At 45.0% G+C, this 24,281-nt stretch overlaps 1 protein-coding gene across 8 annotated transcripts in view; it reads right to left on the minus strand.

Moving 5' to 3' along the window:
* Positions 1-5,231: 5,231 nt before the first annotated feature.
* The window catches only part of KMT5B (lysine methyltransferase 5B), a 61,241-nt gene continuing 42,191 nt past the window's right edge, over positions 5,232-24,281 (minus strand). For 7 of the 8 annotated variants that reach the window (XM_057506801.1, XM_057506799.1, XM_036927120.2 and 4 more), the window contains 7 exons: positions 24,116-24,281; positions 23,614-23,723; positions 21,982-22,148; positions 21,680-21,699; positions 21,462-21,598; positions 16,176-16,372; positions 5,232-9,460 (listed from right to left, as the gene is read on the minus strand). In XM_057506801.1, the coding sequence (XP_057362784.1) occupies positions 7,989-9,460; positions 16,176-16,372; positions 21,462-21,598; positions 21,680-21,699; positions 21,982-22,148; positions 23,614-23,723; positions 24,116-24,281 (2,269 nt within the window). In that variant the 3' untranslated portion in view covers positions 5,232-7,988. Of the gene's footprint in view, positions 9,461-14,961; positions 16,373-21,461; positions 21,599-21,679; positions 21,700-21,981; positions 22,149-23,613; positions 23,724-24,115 lie in introns of those variants that run through there. The other variant, XM_057506802.1, reaches the window with a different exon arrangement.

The following is a 24,281-nucleotide window of genomic DNA, read 5'->3' on the forward strand; positions in this document are numbered from 1 at the left end:
CTGGGCCTCAAGGACCCCTTGGGGCTGGAGGGCTCAGGCCGAGCAGAGAGAAGATGGGGGTCAGAGAGGGGTTGGGGGTGACATTGCACTGAGACTTGAGGGGTGAGAAGTAGCCGCATGACTAAGGGGTGGGGTGGAGAGAGGGTCCCTGCAGAGGGAGAAGCAGGCAAAGATCTCCTAACCCGAGGGAGCCCTGGGGCTACTCATCAGCCCCACCCCCATGCTTCAGGCCACAGCAGCTCGAGGCTTCCAGGGGGTCCCCAGCCCAGCCCAGTGTGGTGGAGCCCTGGTGTGGCACTGGTGATGCCATCCCACTCTGGGCCTCAGGGCTGCCCTCCCGGAAGTGCCAGCCCCCCGTGTTCCCAAAGGCCCAGGGGAGACACTTGGAGCCTTTACTGGTGCTCTGCGAGGTGGACCTGACTCAGGTCGGAGGACGGGCAGGCAGCACCCCTGGCGCTCCCCCTACCCTGTTCACTGGCTGGAGAGAGGCCAGCGCCAGTCCCTCGGCGAGTGCCTGCCGCTTAGGAGTGCGCCTTATCGCAGGCCGACAGCCGCCTCCCTCCTGGCCTGGCAGCTGGCTGACTTTTTTTTTTTTTTGCATCACGGTTTTATTTTGAAATCACAAGCAATTCAAAGTGACCATAGTTGAAGCCTCTGTTGAGATTGTTCAGCAGAGCTGCCCAGTTTTATGACTAAACAGTGCTGCATTTTTCAATGAACTAACTGTCAGGACCCTCTTCAAAGAAGAAAAGTATTGCTTCCACCTGGGCTTTTCTTAGACTAGAAACACAGGGTGGAAAACTCTACTTTAAACATCGACATTCCCATCCTGTCTCCTCAGAGCTGCACGCTGGTCCCCGCCTGTTATCCCTTTTTAAACGTCCTAGATTGGCCACCCGGACCTTCTCACCATCCTTCCCGGAGGACATCCCCATCTCCCTTGCCTCCAGGACTTCGCACGCGGCAGCTGCAGCCTGACTTAATTCCTCAGCAGAAGGGGCCCCTCCTCTGTCCTCCTCAGAGCTTCTCACATGCATCCATTCAAGCATTTATCCCGCCTTCTTGCTGGTTCTGTATTTGCCATTTTTGAGCAAAGGCCTGCATTGGTGTCACCCCTGTAGCCCCTGTGGCTGTGGGTGTCCAGCACTGGTTTGGTGCCTAGTAAGGAAGGCTGTCAAGGGAGCAGATGAATCCGGAGACGCGTGTGGAAGCAGGAAAGGAACGGGGACAGAGCAGCACCTTCTGTTTAGCTGACAAAGAGGCAGTGGCCCGAGGAAGAACTGGAGTCGGTTTGTGTCCATGTCAACGGTGGAGATCCTCCAGTGGCCTCGCATTTTTTAAGTTGAGTTGGAGAAGATCCTGATTAAGGCTGTTTGACCAGGTGACAGTTGGAGCGGACAGAGGGAAGAGGAGAAAGAGGAGGCCCATGGGGTTGGGGGTGCCATGCCCAGGCTGCTGAGGTGGTGCACTCCGATGCCAGCCAGCACCAACCACAGCCATGGGCCCTGGGCCCCAGGTGAAGGCCCAGCCAGCACCCTCACTTAGTCCCACCAGCCCCAGGGCAGGGCTCGCACCACCATTCACAGGTGAGGAAACAGTAGGGAGAGGAAGTGTTGTGTACACACTCCCATAGCAAGGGGTGGCAGAGAGAGGGCACTGCTCAGCCCGCTGTGGGCAGCACAGCCCAGCCCCAGGCAGCCAGTGCCAGGCGCCACCCCAGGCCGGGCCACTCCCCGCGTCAGCTCTGGTCCCTGGAGGCTGGCAAGGCTCAGTCCTCTGCTTCCCCTCTTCCTCCAAGAAGAAAAATGTGGTTTGACTGGCAAGAGGAGGAAATAAGTATCATTCTGTGTGGTTTGTGGGAGAGGGACCCTGAGAAGGGCTTCCTCCAACCAGCCGGAGGCTGGGAGAGAGACAAACGGCCACCTGCGTGTTCCTGGCCACTTCCCATCAGCAGCCAACTCACCACCCCCAACAAGGGGGTGTCACGGAATCAAAATGCCCGACCTGCTGCCCGTTGCAAAATACCCATCAACAGAGGAGCAGGTATCTTGGTTCACAGCGTCCTGTCTGTAGGACGCTGCTTCTTGTCAGATGGCTACAGCTTGCGTTTGTCCCCAGGAGAACCACAGCTGCACTTTACAGGACAAACAAGAAACCTGCTGGGCAGATACGATCCCTCCTTTGCACCTGGATTACGTTTCTGTAAAGTCACTGTTAGAAGAGTGGAGTGGGCAGTCCTCCAGGCTGGAGGAAACCTTGGACTTTTCCCTGCTGTGCCAAGGCATCTTTGTGTTTGACTTTTTCAGATAAAGACAAGGCCACACCGCTCGGGGCCCAGCAAACACACAGGCATCTTGCCCACTTTCAAGCTCCCCAAGTGTATTTGTCTAGTGGGGGTGGGCCACCCTGTTTATCTGCATGGTAACCTTTGGACAAAGTTCTGGCTTCATATGACTGCATGGAAATGAAGGTAAAAAATGATGATTGCTTCCAAGAATGCCAAGGGAATTCTTAGGAGACAAAGAATTTGAGAAATAGTCTGGCCAAGGCAGGGCTCGTGACTCAGGCCAGCCCCAGTGAGCCTCTCTGTGGCCCTTGAGGGGCTTGCAGGGTGCGGCTCCAAGCCAAGCCAGGCCTGGGACCCGGCTCCAGAGCCCCCAGCTGTGTGGCCTCGGGCAGGCTGACTCCCTCAGCGCCCCCCACCCGATTAGGCTCTCTCCCTGTGCTTGCCCCTTAGGGACTCGGCGTCTTGCTCCTGCTTGCTTGGTCCCCAGGACTCAAGGTGAGGCTGTCTGCCGTCACCTTGGGCGACCGCAGATCTGTCCATCTTGGTCTCTCAGAACCAAGACCTTCACCCTCAGGCTCCTTCTGGGAACTGGTCATCATGGAAAATGCCTTTCAAACTTCTGAGAGTTCACCCTCTGACCTCCACCTCCTGTCCTCCCTGTGTGCTTGTCTGACTACTGCTGGATTCTTCTCTGGCCTCTAGGCATCGAGCGCCTCTCCCGTCCCTGGTCAGGGGTCCGCTCAGGTCATGTGCTCGTCTTCTCTTCCCCGGGTGCTCTCCAGGGTTCTCCACTCAAGTCCTCTCCTGTCCACCTGCGCCCTCTATCTTGCTGTCCCCTGGAGTCCCCTCCCCTCTGGCCGAGAACCTCACACCCGGGGGAGAAGTGCTGCTACCTACCAGCTTTGGCTCTCACGGGCATTTGGACCACCGACTGGTACCTGGAAGGTGACCAGTAAGTTTCTGTAATGAATTATACTGGCTTCTATAATCGTCGTTTCCCTTTTTCTATTTTAAATCTCCTTCATGCTCCTCAAGCTTTGGGACCCCTTCTCTCTTCCCTCTGCTCAGATGATCTTGCCTATTTGACAGACAACAGAGGCCTCGATGTTGCGACTGGATCTCCCTCCACACCCACCACCTCTTTCTCCTCGTCACCAAGGAAAGTGGACCCATGTCCTAAGACCACCCCCTCCTCTAGATCCTGAATAATGCCATCACTTCCCTTCTCAGAACCGGTCCGGGGGAAGCTGCCGTCTCCACGCCAGACATGCTTGCCCCTCCTTAGCCAAGGGAAGTCCTCCCTGACCCTCCTCCCTTCCCAGCTCTCACCCTCCCTCCTTCGCCAACTTCCCTCTTCCTTCTCCCACCCGCCTGGCTCCTCTTGCAAGGGCAGCCAGCTTTGCGCCCCCAGGTCGCCAGGGCCCACGTGGGAAAGCCCTAGGGCTGATGTCCTCTTTCCCTAGTTTATTTTGCCTGCTCCCGTGGCTTTAATTACGCAGTGAAGACGCTGGCATTTTGCCTCCCCACCCCCAGCACCTGACAGGTGCTAAGTAGTCAACAAATACGAAAGAAAACGCAACTTGCCTCCCTCCACTCTGGGTCTCTGACCAGGGGACACAGTTGCACACTCCCCGCCAGGTTCAGGGTGCCCGAGCAGACCTGGCGACGCTCTGCTTCCCTGCGGCAGGTGGCTTATCCTGAAAAGATAGAAGTCACCGTCTACTGCAGTCAGCACTTACCAATCTGACAAGGAGGAAGTAGGATCTGGGGCAGGGTGACTTTTTGTAAAACGAACATTACCAAAGTCATCTCTCTGACACTGCAGGGCATCCTGCGTCCTCCAGATTAGCAGCTTCCCAACGATTTCCGCCAATAGGGCCCTGGGTGGGTGGGGATGGCAGGGGTGCAGGAAGAGCCTTGGTGAGACCCCCTTCCCAATCCTGCCCATCCACCCACCCTACCCCTTCCCAAGGAATCAGAACCCATATTTTCTCTAGGCCGCATCACAGCAAATACAAATAATGCCAAAGATCTTAGGACCCACGGGGACACAGAGGGCCGGAGGGCCCCCATGCTGCCTTGTACACCAGGGCTCCCTTCACCAGACCCTGGCCTACGTGGTGCCAAGCCCAGCAGTGTGCCAGCGTCCTGCTGAGTGCCACTGGGTTCTGCAACATGATGGGGTGTGTGTGGGGGACAGACGACATTTGAGAAACTAATCAACAGTGGCTGTCGCTGGTATTTGGAAGGCGTTGACTCACTTAAAAGTAGAGAAAACCTGAGAGGGACAAGATCTGAGTATTTCACAGGCGTGCCACCATTTGATCTGTTTACATACTGTGCACTGAAGTTTGGGCGGGCATTCGATGGCTCCTGGTCACAGTGCCACTCACCCTGCTTTGCAGGTGGACACAGCTCATCCCGCAGCTTGGCTGGCGAGCAGACCAGGCATTCCGCTCAGTCCTAGATGCTGGAAGGGTGGGTCCCAGGGACGAGCAGCTTGCTCAGGGCCACTTGGTGCACAGCAGGGCCAACTCAGGTTTCCTGACTCCTAAATCTGGCATGTTTCCTCTTTCAACTAGGTTTTGCTAGTAGCTGGGCAAAAAAGCCTCCATACAGTCCTGTCCCATTCAGTGAGGGAGAATAAACCAATTAACCAGGAACCATTCATAACTGCGTTGCTCCAGCCTTCTTGGCCTTGAGGGCTGGGAGGGAATGCACTGAATATGGTAAAAGCAGCCTCCCCACTGAGGAGGGCTTTCCCCTGTCCTCTTAAACCCCACAACACCAGAAGTGGGGGACCAGGGCTCAGACAGCTCAACCCTCGCAGACACTGAAACACTTCAGAAGCTCTGATTTTATAAATTCTACTGGAAATGAAAACCTTGTGGACCAAGTCACCACTTCGATCTTTCCTTCTCAGATACAGGCAACACCGGCCAAATTGTTTTAATTTCCGAATTTATTAAAATGATTAACCTCAATACTGCAAGTGCATGTACAAAATATTTGTAAAAAATGTTTTTAATGAAACGTTAAAGAACTTACCTCAAGTGCTGAAAAAGTCCTTTTTTCATTCTTTCAGTACAAGGAATACATTGTATCTCAAAAGTATTACAACTCAGCAAAACAATTTAAAACAGTAATTTGAAAAGCGATTGAAAATTGAATACATGTATTTTTATGATCATTTCCTAATTCTTACAATGCCAAAATTGTTACCAATCATTGCATAAGCTCAAGCTAAGGGTTTTATTGAATGCAACCTCACCAGAGTGTGAATTTTGCCACGCCACACAGTGAAGTTCTACAGCAGAGCTGAAACAGCTCCGAGGCCCCTAACTTTGAAAACGGAAATTAGGTTTCCCTGGAAGGCGCCAGCAGGGGCCGCTGAGCGCTTGTGCACGCCGGCTCCTGAGGCAGTGACCACATGGGATGTCACAGCTCAGACCCATGGGAGGTTGGCCTCACAAGATAAGGCCGCAATAATATTAAAAGAAATGTCATAAATAAGTTACTAAAGTAAGCTTAAAAATGGAGAAAAGTGGGAAATGTGGTGTTTTGTTACTTCTTAAGATTGAAATTCCTGAAATGGGTATTGTATATATTTCAAGCAACAGTTCAAAAGTTAGTCTCTTAGCCTCTTCAGAACACTTCAAAGTAAGGTGGGAACAGAAGAGGCGACCCACTGCTCCCGGGATTTCCTAGACGCGGGCTCGGTGTGACCTTCCTTGGTAGCACGTGTCTCCTGCTTCTCTTACACAGGGATCCCGTCAGGACAGGACGTGGTCTGTAAAGCGTTCTGAATGCCTCGGGGCACAGACCTGGGGGGCTGCCCCAGGTCACCAAGTGAAGAACTATAGAACAGGGGGTGCAAGAAGTCGGCTGCATGGCCCACACTCGTTCCACCTGAGGGATTAAGCTGCACTGGACAGACCAGGATGCGATGGCACGAGACCATAGAAGCGATTCCTTGAGGAACATGAGAAAAAAATTCTCAATTTAAAAACCTCATAAGAATATTAACTTCTATTTGGAACCTACTAGCACTAATTCACTAATTTTAAGGAACTTAATTTAAATGATGTCCTCGGAACTTGGAAGCAGGTAGGAATCAACTGGTAATAACAGGAAGCACTAGGGGTTTTCACCACTGGACTTTTCATTACCTGCAGACTCCTTTTAATATTTTAAGACATGGGCTACTTTTCTACAGATACTACACGAATCCCCTAAATTGATTTTACTTAGGAACACTGTATATCTGAAAGTACATGTACACATTTCCCGGAAAGAAAGAGACACACTGGTGTCAAACACCTGTTACAGATTTATATTCCCAAATTCTTTGTCCAAGGATTTGTAAAATAATCCAGAGAAACAAAAGATTGGTATTGAACATAATCAAAAATTTGGTCATTAAGTTACTTAAAATTCTCTTCTCAAAGTGCTTCAAAAAACAAATTAAATCTGACTCCTCTCTTTAATAGTCAAAAAAATCTTTGATATTTTCATACATAAACTAACATAAGCCAAGAACTCCCACTGATGCAGTGCTTAAAACTATATATTTATAATTTCCTATTTTATTGGCATGAATATTTTCTAAACTTAAAAACCTTCCTGGTAAGTTCTTTTAATTTCTTATGACAAAAATTTCTCACAACACACAAATATTTACAACATATACATTGTTTTCAGTTCTTTACATTGAATTTCAAAGACAGACATTTTTATAGGTTACCACAGAACAAAAGCTGTGACTCATGTTTTTATTTCATAAACTATTATAAGTTAAAGTGAATAGTTTAATATTCCTTGTAGCATTTTACAAGTGCAACAGAAATCTTGACCCAAATTAAGATAGCTGTAGTTCGTTAGATAAATGTTGTCATCACATTGTTCACAGCAAATTTTTGAAAAAATAAGCACCAATCATTCTTGCAAAGAACAATTTTATCTAAAAGAATTGAAAAGTGTTAAATACAAGGTCTTTAATTTACATGACAAGCAATAAATACTCTGTATTGAAACTCATCCTGCACACTGCCACCCTTGTACACATCATGTACTGAAAAGGGAGCCGTCAGCAAGTAATTAATTGTACTTAGAAAAACGAACAAAAAAACAAACCAATTTGACTCCCAACCTATGTTTGCTATTTTGACCAAGGCCATAAACGGTGCCCCTGGGCTAGCAAACTGTGAAACTGACAGAACTCCAAGGGGGGCGGATTATCTAGCAAATAAATCAATAAGCCAAGATCATTGCTGGTGATATTAGCATATACTAGAAAACCTTAATATGCTGCAACTATGATTTGTTTTTAAATTATTGTTTAGTTACATATTAAAGAGCCAGTTGATGCTCTTAGTTAAAAGAAAAAAATTGTGTAGCCACATTATTGTTTTCAACGTCTGGTGTGGAGACTTGCTATCACTGTACAATTTTGCTTGAGTCTTTATTTTACAACAGGGCTTTCTTTACCTCTAACTCAGAATTGCACGTAAGAAGGCTATTTAAAAAGTACAATAAAAATCTGCACAAATCAGACTTAAGAAGAGTTGGTACGCTGTACACTTTCTACAGTATTATGCTGATAAGTGAAGAGACAACAGAAGGGCTGCCACTAAAAGGTTTCAGTTGAGGAATAACTGAGTGGAATTTCTTTATTATCTCAGGTCAAATTAAGACCAAGAGCTTATGCGTTAAGCCTCAGAGACTGATCATCTCTTCTCCGGGAAGAAATGTCAATATCTATAGAGTCTTTCCCAACTATCAGCCTCAGCCGCTTAGCTGGAGGAAGAGGAATGAAATCATCCTCAAAGTCATCGTCACAGTCCTCCTCCTCCTCATCCCCCTCTGAGGAGTCGTCGTCTGTACTTTCCTCCTCGTACTGACTGTAGTCATCGACTTCCATTCGAGACTCCAGGAGAGAGAGAGGGTTGCTACAGCACACCCCATTTTCATGAAGCCCTTCTGCACATGGCCCCCTACTTTCCTCGTCCCGTTTTAGCTGGATTTTTAATTTTGTAGAACTATTGCCTGATCCTGAGTTAAATCCATTATTAAGCTTTGCTACATAGAGATTGTTATCGTTCTCGTGGTCTTTACTTAACTTGATGCTGATTTTTGAAGAGCTCATCCCATCGCTTTCTTGGTCATTTGTCTTGCTGCTGCTATCGTGACGCCTGCGCAGAGTCAATTTGGGAATCCCAGAGTTATTTTCTAGGATTAACTGTGCATCATACCTTGTGATTCGCCTCTTCTTTTTACTTTTTGCAGTTCTGAAGCTGTCTTTCCTTTTGAAGCTCTCTGATGTCACAACTGAACCGCCAACTGGTGAAGGGGCCCAGTCCGCGTAGCTCCCAGGCCCGCCCTCTGCGCCGCTGTGCTCGCCCCGGTCAGAGTGGGACCCCGTCATGTCTGGCACCACGCTGGCCCCTCCAGGGGAATCATGCCCTGGAGTTGATTCCTCTGCTTTTGGCAACTGTCTCACAAGTTTGCCTTGTCGGGCTTTCTTTCTGGACATGCTGATGTCACTCTTATGACACTTGGCTTCCCCCTTCTGGGCAGTTTCGAGAGCCTGTTCTTCCCACACTGCAGAAGCTGGCTGCTCGCGACTGTCTGGGCAAGATTCCGTCAAGTTGTTTTTATAGCCATCCAATGTATTTGGTTCAAGCTTGATGTCAGAGGTCTCCTTCAAGTTCATTCTTGTCCTCATCGACCGCCTGGTTGTGTAGGTGCAGAGCATGCCCTCCCCGGGTGAAGGCGCCCCTTGCCCAGAGTTCTGTTTGTGCTCTCTCGCTGCGTGTCTAGTTAAGCACCCACTAGCTACTGTGGCTTGTACTGGTCCCTCTGGCTCCTTATCTTTTTTGATGGGCAAATTTTTATATAGAACTACTTTAGGCTCTTTAAGTACTAAGTTTCCCATTTCGAGTTTTCTCGAAGCACTCTTTTGCTCCAGCCGCTTGCAATGATTTCGTAATTTTATCTTTGAAAGTAAAGGCTTTGTAGGCTTTTTCAGTTTCTTTGGTACCCTGGAGTTATTTACATGAGTTAGCTTAGATGAGGTAGAGTCGGAAGCAGCTGGAACTCTTGACATAGACTGCCGTGTTAATGTTCTGCTCTTACTGTTCTTTTTCACACCAACTGAAGATTTTCGGTTAGAAGCTGCAAAGTTAAAAAAAAAAAAAAAAAGAAGGGATGAAAAACAGCCTTGGTCACACAGTAGTACAAAACAATGCCAAAAACTGCTGGCTGTGAAATGTTTGGATCACACAAGCATATGGCAGGCAGATCCCCATTTGGTTTTTGCCAGTACTAAGCATTCCTACACTCTCCCTAGTTCCCAAATTTCTGCCTCACTTATGGAGCACCTATTCATCCTCGAGCTAAGTAATTTTATGGTTAAAGAGCTCTTGGCACAGCAAGGACCTAGATTTCACTCTAAGTTTGTTCTTAATCTGTCATAATGCTAGTACAAATGAAATATTTCTTTTCCTGATTTGATATTTTACCACATAAAAGATTTGAAGTAAAGCTAAGTAAAAACCATAGCTCTTTTCCTCCTCACAAGTTCTAAAAATCATCTTTAGATAGGTTCCTAAAATCCATTCCTCATTAACTCCAAGTGTGTATCACTTACACAATAAACCTATTACTAAAAGGCTCTGAAACAAATTCTCCCTTGGTGGTTTCAACAAGGCAGAAATCCTAAGGGCCATCCATTGTTATTCCCAAGAGACAGTCACCAAGCACTGCACTGGTCTGTCCACGGTGCTGTTCCCTCAGCTCTGCAGGGCCCAGCAGATTGCGAAGGGCCACAGAGCTCACTAGGCCCCGGGCCTCCAGAGCCTGCCCGCAGCCAACACGCACATGGGAAGAGGGGAGCAGCACCCTGCTGGGTTACACTCGCAGGACAAAGGGGGAATCCAGCATCCTTCCTCCTCGAAAGGACACCCAGGGACTGGATGACCCTGCTAGGGCAACATCCTAAGAACTACCGTGACCGTTGAATGGCTTCTCCAAAGGCTTGTATGTGACTCAAGTTTAACCTACTCCCAGTGAGCCCCTGACCCTGCCACTGACTTTCTCTGCTTTTCTCTACATTTACACTGTGAACCTGTATTTGTAGTGTTTTATGAGTCAATTTTTCAACTACTTAGTCCTTCTCATTGCCCCCGCCAGAAAAACTCTACCCCATCAAAATACCCCTTTCAATCATTCACTAGGAAAGTGGTGATGAACCGAGTTAATAATCACCAGCTCTCACCAGGAAATAGCATACAGTGCAAATACTGTGGGTAAGGCCAGCACGCCACCCAACAAAGATTCGGCGGCTCACCCCATGCCTGAGGGTTGCCAGGGCAACTGCTGTTCCTTCTGCGTGGCTAAGCAAGCAAGCTGCCATTAGATGTTACTGAGAGATATAAGAATGTGGTAACAAGCATTCCAAAAATATCAAACTACCAAGAACAGAAGGACCCATACCCAACAGAATGGCTCACAAATGGCTTCAGGGTGCCCAGACCAGCAGAATTCCTGGGAATGCGATCCAGGGAACCAAGGTGCTTCTCCGTGTGGGTTGCTACCAAGGAGGCCACTTATTTTTAGTAGAGTTTGGATGCCATTGAATTTGAGAACAACCAATGTGTTATGTACTGGAATTATGCAGAACTAGCTAGAAATTATTTTTAAAATATAAGGCTATTCAGGGCATTCCTTTGCTAAAGGATTTACGTTTACAAGGCTTTTCTACACTGAGGTAATGGGCTTACCAATGCAAACACGTTATTAGTGTCCAGCGCTTTGCTTTCTCAATGTGGCCATGAAATCCTTTGCTCAGCCATGACTCTTCGAAGACTCTTCCATGACCAGTCTTAGTGGTTCTCAACCTTATTTTTCCTTTTCCTAACCTACTCGTTTCGTATCTGCAGTAGCTCCTGCACAATGACCACACGTACACCGTATTCTCAATAGCCAATCCCCCGCTATTTGGATCCAGCCCGTGCACCCCTCAGAGACGGTCTTTCCCAATCTCTGACAACCTCCTTGTCATGAAAGCCAGCGAACACTTTTCAGCCCTTACCTTTCTTCCTTTTTCTGTAGAATGTGACATTACTGACTGTTCTTTTCCCTGAAAACTCCTCTCCCCTTGGCTGTCCACACCGGGGGCCCTGTTCTGCCATCTGCCCTCGGCTGCACTGCTCAGGCCTCTGCTGTCCGAGGCCCTTTGGAACTGCACACACATTCCCTGGATAAGCACCTGCTCTCTTATGGTATCACCATCTACATGCGGGCAGGTGCCAAACCACTTTCTCTAGCCTGGCTCTCCCCTGAATTACAGCTCTTATTGCCACACACCCTCCAGCATCTAACTCTCCCCCGAGGGTCTCAAGAGCCCTCACAGTCCACATGCCCAAACTGAGCTCGCCAGCTAGGTTCACAGCTGCCCGCTTCTAAGTTCTCCATCTTGGTCAACCACACATCTGTCCAGTTGCCCAAGCGGAAACCGAGAGGTCATCCTTGACTCTAACTCTCCCTCACTGCCTCACTCAGTCAGCCACATCCCCTGAAGTCCACTCCTGTAGTGTCATGAGAACCGTCTCCTCTCCACTGCCAGCGTCACAATCTCCTGCCTGAATGGCAATAGCTTCCTGCCTTTTTCCATTGCTTCCCCAACATCCCATTCTTCACCATGATGTCAGAATGATTTTCCTAGAGCACCACGTCACTTCTGGGCTTTGAACAATTTAATACCCTAATGTCCTGAGAATAAAGTCCAAAATATAAAAAAATGGCAACATCCTCTTTCTCACCTTCTACTCCAGCCATGATGAATTTACTGCCTCAAGTTCTACAATCATCCCCAAACCTTCATTTATGAAATCTCCTCTGCTTTGAATATGCTTCACTTGCCCAATATTTTACCCCTTTAAGCCTCAGCTTAGGAAACACTTCTCTCAGGAAGCCTTTCATGACTTTCTGTATCAGACAGGTTACCCTTCCTATATATTCTCAGAGCCCTGGGGCTCTTTACTCTGACACTTTGAGTAATCCATTAGAGAAATCTCATTTTACGGTAATTCTGAATCTGGGCTCTTTTCCCTCCCCCTCCTTCCAAGAGACTCATTGTTAGCTGACTGCAGTGAACCTCTAGCAAACACTTTCATGTGTCTGTGCTCTAAACAGCACAAACTAGACTGGATCTAATACTACATATTATTTCAACACAGATTTCACTTACATGTTTACATTTATTTATCAGTGTATTCTAATTTTAGCTGAAAAGCGTTATCTCTTATCAAAAGTCCAGCTAAAAGGTGTGCTCATCAAGGTAAAGATAAAAAAAAACATAGATAAGCTGGGCAAAGAGAAATGTGGGCAATGTGACTTCAATACAAGTCCAGTAATGCCAAGCGCTCTTCACTGTCCGAGAAGGTCTGTACTATCTTGGGGCGGGTTTGAGAATGTCAGTGACAGAGGGCCAAAGGAGGAAGACGCTGGCCACAAAAGCCAACTAATAAAATCTATCAAGAGCCTAAGGATTCTGATATAGTATAGGTAAGATATGCCTATGGCTACCCTGGCTTCAGCACTAATACACCGTATGTGACTCCTCCCTTAGTGGCTGGGACAAATCCCAAATGCATAACCTAGTCAGGAATTTCAGATGGAGAGACACATTCTTAGCAATTGTTACATATTAGGTACTGTAAAAAACAGCCAAATTAGTGTGATCTCTACTCTTAAAAGCATTCTTTGAAGTAAGAGCTATTACACGTATGTGAAAACCAAGCTGTCATGGACTGGCGTGCCTACAATCGTCCATCGGTTAAGTGACAGACATGGGATTTGAACTGAGGTCTGTGGCTCAAGATCCCAAGTTTAAACCACTCTTATTACAGTGCCAGTCCCAATACATGGGTGAAGGACCCATGGCATGGCTGTCACAACCATTTCAGGATGTCCTCAAAATCCTAAGGCGGCCCTGCATGGGCATCCTGAAGTACAGCCTGGTGCAGGAGCAGCAGGACAGCAAGGTCGTCCTGAGCGCTCAGACTGCACCCACCTTCTGTCCCGAAGTCACAGAAATGCACTAGGATGGGAACCAAAGGGGTAGGAGGGTCACCCACAGCTCGGCACCTTCAGAACTTGAGCATCCAGAAAACCCTCAACAGTACTTTAGAGAGATTAGTTCAAGTTTACCAGGCAAGATGAACAGATTCCATCTTATGTGATTGACACACACGGGCAACAGCTGCCTGGGACACCTGCTGGAAAGGATTCCCGGGGAGCCTGTAGGTTTAGCAGCAACATGTTCAAATCACTCAATGACATCTGTGACAGGTGACAGTGAGAAGTGGTGACCCAGCTGTTATCTCTAGGACAAGTGCTCCTTAGTTAAGATAAACCTGGTCCACTGGCCAGGTCATCTTGGTTTTGCACAGACTCGCAACCTTTCTAGTGACTCACATCCTGTATCACAGCATGGGGGGAGGCCTAGCCATGAATGCACAAGAGGCCTAAAAAACCAGAACCTCTTAATAATGGCATTAAAATTCAGGTTTTTGGACTGAATTTGTGGAAATGGACTTCTTGTTGTCTCCTCTCTCTGCATGCTGAAGTGAACAGCCAAGCTGTGACTCTTGAGACACCTTTCAAAATCAGATCTGCATGGAATGAAGAAATAATTTTTCTTCTAATTAGGCAGCAATGTTTCTTTAAAACGAGTATACATGCTGTTCAAAGAAAGCAGTTCCCATTGGCTACAAAACTCTACATGAACAGCAGGAAAAAGGTAGGCAACGGTGCATGGAGAACATGTTCTGAATCCACATACACCATGCATGCCCCCTTCCCTTGGGGGAGAGCCTCTGGCTTTGCTACCTGCTGCAGCTGCAGAGTATTCTTTCAAATGGGTAGAAGGGTATGGTTGAGACACAAACACCAAAGAACTACAGCCTAAAATACATGGCAGCGCCTGAGAAAACACTGCTGCTGACATGATCTAGCACACCATGGTCTCAGAGATGACTAGAGAAGCCTCTAGCTCCTACAGAGCACTGGGCCACGTCTATCAGCTCTGACCTATGACTCTCAGAGTTAGTTACACCAACTCCTGAATTACTCAAAACAATCATTCTGCAGAGAGGTAATCTGAATAAAGTAATCACCCTAACATAAGCAGTCCCTGGAAAGTGCAGTTATTTCTATCCTGTAATGCTGAGAGCACAGCTCAAAGGGATGACTTGCTCCCTTCCAACTTTAGGTAACGGCATTTACAGTCTGCTCTGCAGTCTGTGTGCCCACGCCCTCCCTGGAGCAAAGGCATAAACCCGGGTCTCACACATCTTTGTACCTCTTTAACAGTAGGCTTTTAGTAGGTATTCAGTTTATTAGTAAATATTGCCTAGTTATTATACTCAACACCTCCCCCCAAATATTTATATTCTGATCTTTAACACTAAGTGGTGTACTGTATTTAGTATCTATACACTAGTAATATAGTTAATGCAGAAAGACACAAACACCCCTATGAATGTTACAGAGCCATTCAATGTGGACCAGCATGGCGGCGGTCTCCCTAAGTGTCTCCATAAATGTATACATTTATAAAATGGGCTCACAAGTCTCCAGTTTCACCAAGGAACCAGACTCAGAAAACAAAACATTGATTATGCTGCATTTATTATTAGAACCAACAGTCAACAGTGAATGACAGACTAACTGCCTTTTTTTGTTCACTTTGGACATTAAAGACTAGAATAGGAACACAGTATTGCTTTTACACTACAGCGGTTATGCTTGGCCTCTGGCTCCAAGCAGCAGACAGATTGAGGAATTCGTGGCAGTGACATTCACCAGCACAAGGATCACCTTCCCTGTTCTCTGGGATTTTCAGCAGGGGAGGGGTGCCCAAAATCATTGGGTCTCAGAGGGTGCTTAGGTGCTAACAAGTATCTACGGACATTTACAGTGCCAAATCAGGTGTAACTGGGCACCACAATGTCAATACTTTTAAACTTTATTCCTGTCAGAGACAAGTCAGACTACAGAGACTATTACTTCAGTGGCCACTAGAGAAAACGGGTGTTACTGAGATGAAAACCTGTAGCAACTGGAATGGTTTCAGGACTTCAAAGCTCCACAAACACGATGTGTTTCTTTTGCGCATTTAGGCTTTCTTCTCTCTTTTCTCTTTATTCTTCATTCTCGTTTTCCAGTTTCCATTAGGTCTTGCCCCGACACACAACTGGTATCTTAAGGCTTGCTTCTTTCTCCTTCTCATCTCTCTTGCTACTTCAGTGGCGGCTAATACATGTCATAGTGTAGCGACATCCTATCACAATTCTGAGTCTGGTAACTGGTGGCTTGGTGAATTGTATCAGGCAAGCAGGTAGTAAAAAGGTGGAAGCCTTGAGGCCAGAAGCTATGAACTGCCCAGGCCCATTATCCATCCTACCCGACTGGCTAGGTGCAGGAGCACGTATGTGCCCAGTAAGACTCTACCCAGTCCTTTGTCTTCTTGCAGGCTAACATCATCATTACAGTGAAACTAATGCTTTGAAAATGTTTCTCTCACACACATGATGACCCTGGAACATATGATGATGAATTTTATATCCAGTTACTAAGTACTCAAGAAAAGCAGACAATTCAGTCTTGAGTACTGACCGGACCGCATCTCCAGGTGGATACTGACTGCTTTTATGCTCACATCACTGCTACAACTTTGCAGTGCTGCTGATGTGCACGAGTCCCAGAGTTTCTCTCAATATTTAAAAGATCAAAACGACTGAAACAAGCTTTAGAAAGCAAATTGTGTGAAAATATTTCAAAAAAAAGAAAAAAAAGACAGGCTTATGAAAACTCCCTTACTTACTTGCGTTGGGTTTTTCCTGAGTGGGGTCTGCATCAGTGTTAGAGCTGACAGACTGACTGTCTGAACTTTTGCTGCTGTCACCTAACTTTTTAAGCCTATTTAAACGTTTATCTGTTTCTCTGAGTCCGTATTTGCTATTGATAACAGGAGCAGGCGCAGGCAGTCCCACTCTGGATTTAAAAGCACCAGTTCCTCGTCTGAAAGAGAAAACAGCACAGGTTAAGCAGAGAGCACGCTTACTTACAACAAGCTTGGCTGTTGAGGGACTGGGGCCACACTGAGAGGCGATGAGCTGCTGGGGCCTCAATCATCACTCGAACTGACTCTCAAAGGAAATGAAATATGCATATAAAATTAATGCAAAACCCCCTCTAAACTTAAAATAACAAAACAGATTGCTATGACTACTGCCAATTGATTATTAACTGCTGTTGAGAAGCTCTTGGGCCCTATAGAACTTCATGTGTAGGTAAAAATAGAATGAATTCTCCAACTTCAAATCTGGTTAGTACTAAAATAATCCACCTGTTAATTTATTCCAGCTCTGTTCTGCACAATTTAAAACCACATTACTGAACACTGAGACTTAAGGAATTTAAAAAAAAAGGAGAATTTCATAAATTAAGTCATTACTTAGAACACAATGTTAGATGCAAAGAAATTCTGTATAAGAAGGTGAGGCTTTGTAGTGAAAATCTGACTTGTGGAATAGTAATTACATCATTCCCTTAAAGTTATTGAAATAAACATGAATGACCAAAAATAACAAAATATTACTAAATAAAAGAGTTGCTTTTACCATTGGAGAGCTTACTTTATTTATGTTTGTATAAAGTCTTCTGATGTGAGGGTGCTTAATAAGAGTGCTTACCAAACTTAATTAAGGAATCTAGCTTTGCATCTTGGATTTATTCAGTGTATAAAGATGTATTTCCACTTAGCTCTATTCAAAAGATTAAGTAAATTATAAATTAACAAATTTTAAAAAAGGCATGACATACTGCATGTAAAAAAATGAGAAATCTCTTCAGCTAAAGCTGTCTTCACTGACCTGGCCTTAGCTTGTTAAAGCCACATAGTAACAACTTCTGAACTTGTGGCAAAGTTGCCAACTCCTGTCATCACCAAAGCACCCCTGCCTTCTTCCCTAAGGCCCCATGGGATTGACTACCTTCAGGACTGAGATGGAAAGAAGGCTACCTTCTCCCCCAGAGAATCAGAGTGCTCTGCCTTTCGTTAGACAATGATTTTATTTTCTCTCCCTACTCTCTTACCTTTTAATGCCGGGAGCACAGAGCTAAACCTACTGGAAACTATTTTTGGCAAGTAAGGTGAACATTCTTGCTCCTCACCTTCCTAGAGTGGGTTTGGAATTCCATTTTATTAATACTGCTGTAAAAACAACAAACTTAATGTGTGGCTGCCTCAGTTTTTTTTCTGGAAGGTACATTAGAAATCATTGCAGACCCCCCAGGTCATCCTCACAAAGGTGAGAGACCAGTCATACTCCACATCACCTTAAATACATGCAGAAAGGGAGAGAATACATCCCAAAGGCAAGTTCATTTCATCTAGATTAAGAATATAATTTATTTTCAGATATTCCATTCCTTTTACCATAACCTGTAACATTTCTGTGTGATTTCTAGAAAGAAGGGCTATACTTAAACACAAAAATGATCGTGGTAGAATTATTTTTAAATTTTTTCGGTAAAACTCTACCATTTATATGTTTCTGTATGTCTGTCTTTGTAACATATGGAAGTAATACATGCTGTGCTTGCTACCACAGTGCAACAATTCTAGGACTGATACCTGTAAAGCAAGTTGACAGTACTTCCCATGCCCCAAGGTATCTGGGTCAACCATCTGCAATGCCCTCCCCTGCTCCTCTGACCACAAGCTACATACTGATTTATGCTATGGCTTATTTTAAGCAAACAAAACCAAAACAGGATAATTACATTTTATCTAGCAACCAGTTTTTTATCAGTCCATCATGAACAATACATCTGCACTGAGTATATTCTGAAAGTCGTACTTCTGACAGCAAATGAACATTCAATGATTTACTGACTCCCCGTGGTGACTACTGACAGTTGTGCGGCTGTTTTTTCTCTGCCACCACAAACATTGCTGCTATGCTGCCCTTGAAACCAAATCCTGACTCACTGGTGCTCCTAATTCCCTAGGTCAGATTCTTCCCAATGGGACTGCCTGCCAGGTAAAAAGGGTGTGCTTGTATTAACAATATTGCCAGATTACTTTCTCAAAAGGTTAGAGCAGTTCATAGTCCTCCCAACATTGTATAAATGCCTGACACAGTGTATTTCTTAAAGTTTACCAATTTGACAGTGGAAATGAACGCCTAATTATTGCTTTAGTTTCCTCATTTATAGCCATGGTTTTCTGTGCAGCATCCTCCTTACCTTTCTTTTCTCCTGGGGTCCGTCTTTTCCTTACATGCTTATAGGAGCTTTGTGTTATTAGGAAATCAACTCTGCCATCCTGTACTTTTTTCTCCTTCGGTTTATCATTTGTCTTTGACTTTATTTACTTTAAGCCATTCTTAAATTTTCAAACAGACCATTTCTTGTCTTATGTCTTTTCAAAGGATCTCTACTACCCTAATATTAGACATAGTCTCCTCATGTTTTTCCTAATAGTTTTGCATTGTTTTAAAATTTAAGTCTTTAATCCATTTTGAATTTAGCTTGTATATGGTATGAGATGGGGGTTTAGCTTGGTTTCTTTAGGATGCATAATGAATTATGGCAGCATCACTGACTAAAGAAGTCATTTCCCTACACATGGTACTGAGATCTCATAACTCCCTCAATTATAGGACTATATTTGTGCTCTCTTACCTACTTGTCCATTTCTGGGCCAGTATCATCAAGCTTTGACCACAACTGTTTCATAGTAACTTTTAATATCTGTTAAGGCAAATCTCCCCTAACTATGCTTTAGGTATTTTTCTTGGTTGTCATCATACTTTCATATAAGCGTCAAAATGATTTGGTCCCTCAAATTTTTGGTCCTTCGTGAGTTCACCACTCATGCTGTCTAGAGGGAAACCTGCACCACTTACGCACGTATTGCAGCAGCTACTGTGTTAGGGTGCCTACAGCCCAGAGGTGGGCACCAATGCTTTCCAGACACCTCACGCACGATCTCAGGGCCTCTCTCCCTTCTTTCCTGGGCCACCTCTCACCCTTCACTCCAAGCACATTGTGTGGTGCATTCCCTCTCGGTGTGCTGTCCCCACAGGGCAGTGCGTTAGTCTTGTCCACCTACAAGACCTGGCCTGAGGTGACCGACTATCTCATGAATAACTGGTGAGCTCCTTTGGCCAATCTCATTATCTTACCTGATTTCTGGTAAGGCAGAAACAATTTGGTGTTCTTAAGATTTTCAAGAATATTCACAGCCATGCTTTGAATCAAAATGTTCAACTACAGTCTGATAACAGCAATGCACTGCTCTGGATTAGGCCTTCCCATTAAAAAAAGGATCTACCCATGTTTTTATTTGTTACTCACACTAACCTTGTGGAGTAGGTAGGATCTGATTGTGAGAAACTAAGGCCCACTGGAGAGAACTGTCTGCCCGAGGAACATGACCACATGTGTAGTTCTAAACCAGTTAAAGAGCGGTTTCAGGGTTGGTCTGAAATCCCGAGTATGTGGTTACATTTTTCAGGACAGCCTCCAAAATCTTATTTAGCATATCACTTGCTCCATTCATTCATTCATCAAGCACCTACAATGTACCAGGTACTGTCATGGAGGCTGGTGATATAGCAGTAAAGGAAAAAGATAAAAATCTCTACCTTCATGGGGATTATATTCTAATGGGAAAATAACCAAAACCAGAAGATAATTTTATAGCTAACATCTGAGTATGCTGTTTTAGATGCTTTATTTATAGTACATTTAATCCTCACAGTAACCTGATCAGATAGCTTCTGATACTATCCCCATTTTACAGATGGGGTAATTAAGGCACAAAAACAGCTTAGGTTGCCTAAGATCACCTAGCTAACAAAATGCAGTCATAGGATTCCAACTCATGTGGTCCGACTCCAGGTGTTGGACACTTAACTGCTATACTATGTTGTCTCTATAAAATGATTTTGAAGCATTATTCACCTATAATTGAACTATGTCATGGATTAAAGGGTCTTTTTGTGGCTGGTCTAAGATTCAATCACTGAGCTACTTTCTACCAGAGAAACAGCTATGGTAGTACCATGACGCTATACCTCTGCTCTCTCCTGATACTGGGGAAAAGCTCTGGCCACAGACAGAGAAGGGCTATGGGACCCCTAGGGACCCACCATCCCTTGGCTGGCTGGCTACATGGGTATTTTCAGTGGAAGAAATAGCACTACTGGGTATCTTTGCTCACACTTACAAAAGCAATATGGAGTGGAGAGAATGAGGGCTTTGAAATGAGGATCTGAACCCAGGTCAGCCTATTGAGCCTAGCACAGCCCTTTTCTGCACTCACAGTGTGAGCACAGTACAGTTCTCTTTTCCCCAGATGGCCATGAGGACTGAATGAGTCAGGGCCAGTAAAGTGGCTAGTATAGTACAAAGTATGTGAAACGGGCTCAACAAATCCAGGCTTCCTCTGCTCTGTGGCTTCTTCAAGGCTGCACTACCTGGGCAAAGGGAGCCTGCCTGCAGCACCAGCCCGGGCAGGTGTGGGAGCTGCCTCTCTGAGCTCCAGTACGCACAAGTCACTGCAATGAGCAGTGTGAACAAGCAGTCCTGCTTAGTCACATTTGGGGGATTTCTACAAGGACTCTAGAATCTTAATGAGTCACAAAAAGAGGTTCCTCACCAGGTTAAAAGAACTTGGGAATTATGAAGAGTATGTGCATTAAAACATAAAAACTCCAAAAGACACAGCTTGGTGATACACAGGACAACTTCAGATTTACATGATTATCAGCAGTGAACTTCACTTGCCATTTTTGGGGCAACTCCACCCTGGCGCCTTGTGTGTGTGCGTGTGTAAGGTATTTCCCATTCTCTCCTTAAGGACATTTGTATTTAGATCCCCTCTTATGATTAACAGCTGGTGGTTAACAACTGTAAAGCGTCAGGTTTCAGGGCTCTATGTAGTTCTGCATCCTTCAGGTTTGCTTAATCACACTGTGCAGGTGCATGCTGCAGACAGTAAAGACCACCCCTGCATTTTCATGGTGAGGAGTTTATGGCAGTTAGTCATCAAGTGGTCGGAAGAATATAAAGCTGAGCATCTTACTCGATACTTTACCTTTCACAAGTGTAACATTCGCAGAACTCATTATTTTCTCCAAAAAACCCATCTCCATAATAACAAGAAATTTCTTCTCCAGGTTCAATATCTCTTAGAGCCTTCACACATGCTGTATCTCGACCAGTGGACACAAACTGAAATAAAATTAACTCATTAAGAAACTCAAATCTGAAGCAGAAACAAAATACCTGAGATAAAAAAAAGTTTATGCTTACCTTACAGTTAGGTCTGCAATCTGAAAAATGTCCAAAAGATAAAGTCAATTAACTGTAGGTTAGATCTGAAACACGAACAGTTACAGAAATCTGAAATAAGCTTTTCGTATAATTTTACAACTTCTGATAGAAGTTTAGGTCTCAAGTTAAAGGAATCTTTATTTTAGTAAGTTTATGAAAAAAAGGTATTTCCCAACCCTCCTTTAAAGGAAGATAAAGGTTTTTCTCAGTTTGATAAGGGCACTCTAAATTTTAGCAGCCCCACCCAACCCCAAGTGCTAACCGCTAGAAATGTTGCTTACCATGGTTTATAAACGCAGCAGGACCGAGCCAGAGCTGAGCACAGTTTTTCCGTGTGGAATACATTACACTGAAGTCGTTTTCTCCATGTCTAAGTAGCATGTTCTCCTCAATTTCTGAAAGTTCGGCAATACAACCCACCAGTAATTCTATTTTGTCATTTCGTTTCCTATTTAAAATATGTGATGTTAAAAATTGGTAGTAATTATAAATAATAAGACTTCTCTTAATAAAATAAGCCTGTCCACTAAATACAGGACTTGGGAAGACCTGACTGCGAGTCTTTCAGCTGGTTCACTCCACCCCCGCCCCTGGACAATCACCTCTCAGGAAACTCCCCAGCTCTGCACCCCAGGGACCTGTGCAGCTGCCTCACCCCTACGGGAAGCTAGAATGTCCTCCAGGACAGGAACCGGGCTACCTACACCTCTGAGTCCCCTGCAGCACCCCGAGTGCAGTGCTTTGCAGGTAGAGAGGACGCAAATACCTGCTGCACTGAGCTCAACGTGCTGACACTAGATGAAGGAGACAGAGACAGAGAGTCGTGAAGGGCCACGGGGACCCAGAATTGGGATCCCATCCTCCAGAGCAGCACCACCCAACAGAAATGCAATGGAAGGCAAACATGGGATAGTCAATGGTCTTGTAGCCATAGGCACAAAGTGAAGACAAAACAGGTGAAATTACTTCCAGTAACCTATCTCCAAATACTACTTCAGCAGGTAATCAGTGTAAGAAAGATTAATGAGAAATACAATATACAATCCGGCATGTTGATCACATTTACAACATTTCTTAATTCAGACAGGCCCCATTTCAAGGGCTCAACAGTCACATGTGGCTGGTGGCTACTGCACTGAACAGGGCAGCTCTGGAACCCGAGATCTCAAACCTCCACAACTGTCTGTAACACAGGGAGCGACAGAAGCTGATGGGCAGGCCTGACGCATCCCAATGTACACTCACGTACACACACCTGTCTGGAAGGCTGGGTGGGAGTCATGCTCTTTGCCCATTCCATTTTTAGTTCCCACACCTAAAAATTTTTGCCATAAAAAATACTGGGGGTGTCATATGAAAGGGAATACCTGTTTCTTCTGGGAGACAAGATAGGGAACAGGTATTAGATGAATGATATATTCATATATTCCCTCTTTCATGTATGGTTTTTATCCCTCCAGGCTGGGCTCACCCTTACTACTCTTATTTAAGCCAGCGCACATACGTATTTTAGGCAGGCAGTGCGCTGGGAAGTTTCCACCTGTGAAATCCCTAGGATCACAAAGGCTTTTACCCAACCTTTCTTCCAGGTCAATAAAAGACTGACTCTGGAAGCCAGGTTACCCATCCCTGGCATCCCTAACCTTCCAGCAGTCCCATCACTGAGCAGGCATCCAATTCAATAAAAGGAGAACAAAGCACTTTGGCTTAAAGACAGGACCTGGCTCAGGTCAGACTTCCTCATCTCACCACCCTGATGGGGCTACTGAGCCAAAGCACTGGCACAGAGGTGGCTCCTTTGGGGCGAGCTCTGGCTTCATCCCTTCACATGACACTCTTAGCACCTGAACAGTAATTTAAGAGAGAACTTTAAATAAAAGTACTTGATGGGTTTATACTAGTATAATAGTTACCACTCTTTCGTTGCAACTATTTTGGCTCCATTTTGTTCTGATGAGTATCTATTACAAGGCAGTATTTCAAATCCACTGTCAGTTGCAAACATTCGCAAGTAAATAAATACCTAAAACAGAAAAAACATTGATATTCACTTCATATTAAGTTGCTTATTCTGTTAAGACTTTCTCACAATTATAAAAGCAAACCACCATCAACAATGTACAAAATTTAAGACCTTAAGTAACAAACTTTGTTGTTATTTAAAAACTTCACATATTTGTGTATCCATGGCTGAGTTACATTACTCTGAGAGTTCACAGTGCATTTCATTTCGAGATGTCAGTTTTCTCTTTGGACTGTCATATAAATGATCTTATGTGTTAATTAAGTTTTCATATTGATTAGTTTTATAAAAAATTGATATAAAATGTCAGTATTCACTAAAATTTAGCCTTTAAGTTTCCTTTACTCTTAACCCAAACAGATAAATAGTATCAGTCTTACTAATAAACCTACATGTTCCTTGAATAATTTCTCTTGCATTTTGTTCTTGTTGAGAAAATAGTGCCGTGCCCATTCGCCCGAAGTTAGACATTTGAAGGCTTTCTCCAAGTGCTCGTCTTTCTTAAAACGTTCAATTACTTCCTTTAGTTCTTCTTGCCTTCCTTTAATTGGCCGGAAT

The sequence above is a fragment of the Manis pentadactyla genome, chromosome 9 (assembly GCF_030020395.1).
Source record: "Manis pentadactyla isolate mManPen7 chromosome 9, mManPen7.hap1, whole genome shotgun sequence".
NCBI classification, from domain to species: domain Eukaryota; kingdom Metazoa; phylum Chordata; class Mammalia; order Pholidota; family Manidae; genus Manis; species Manis pentadactyla.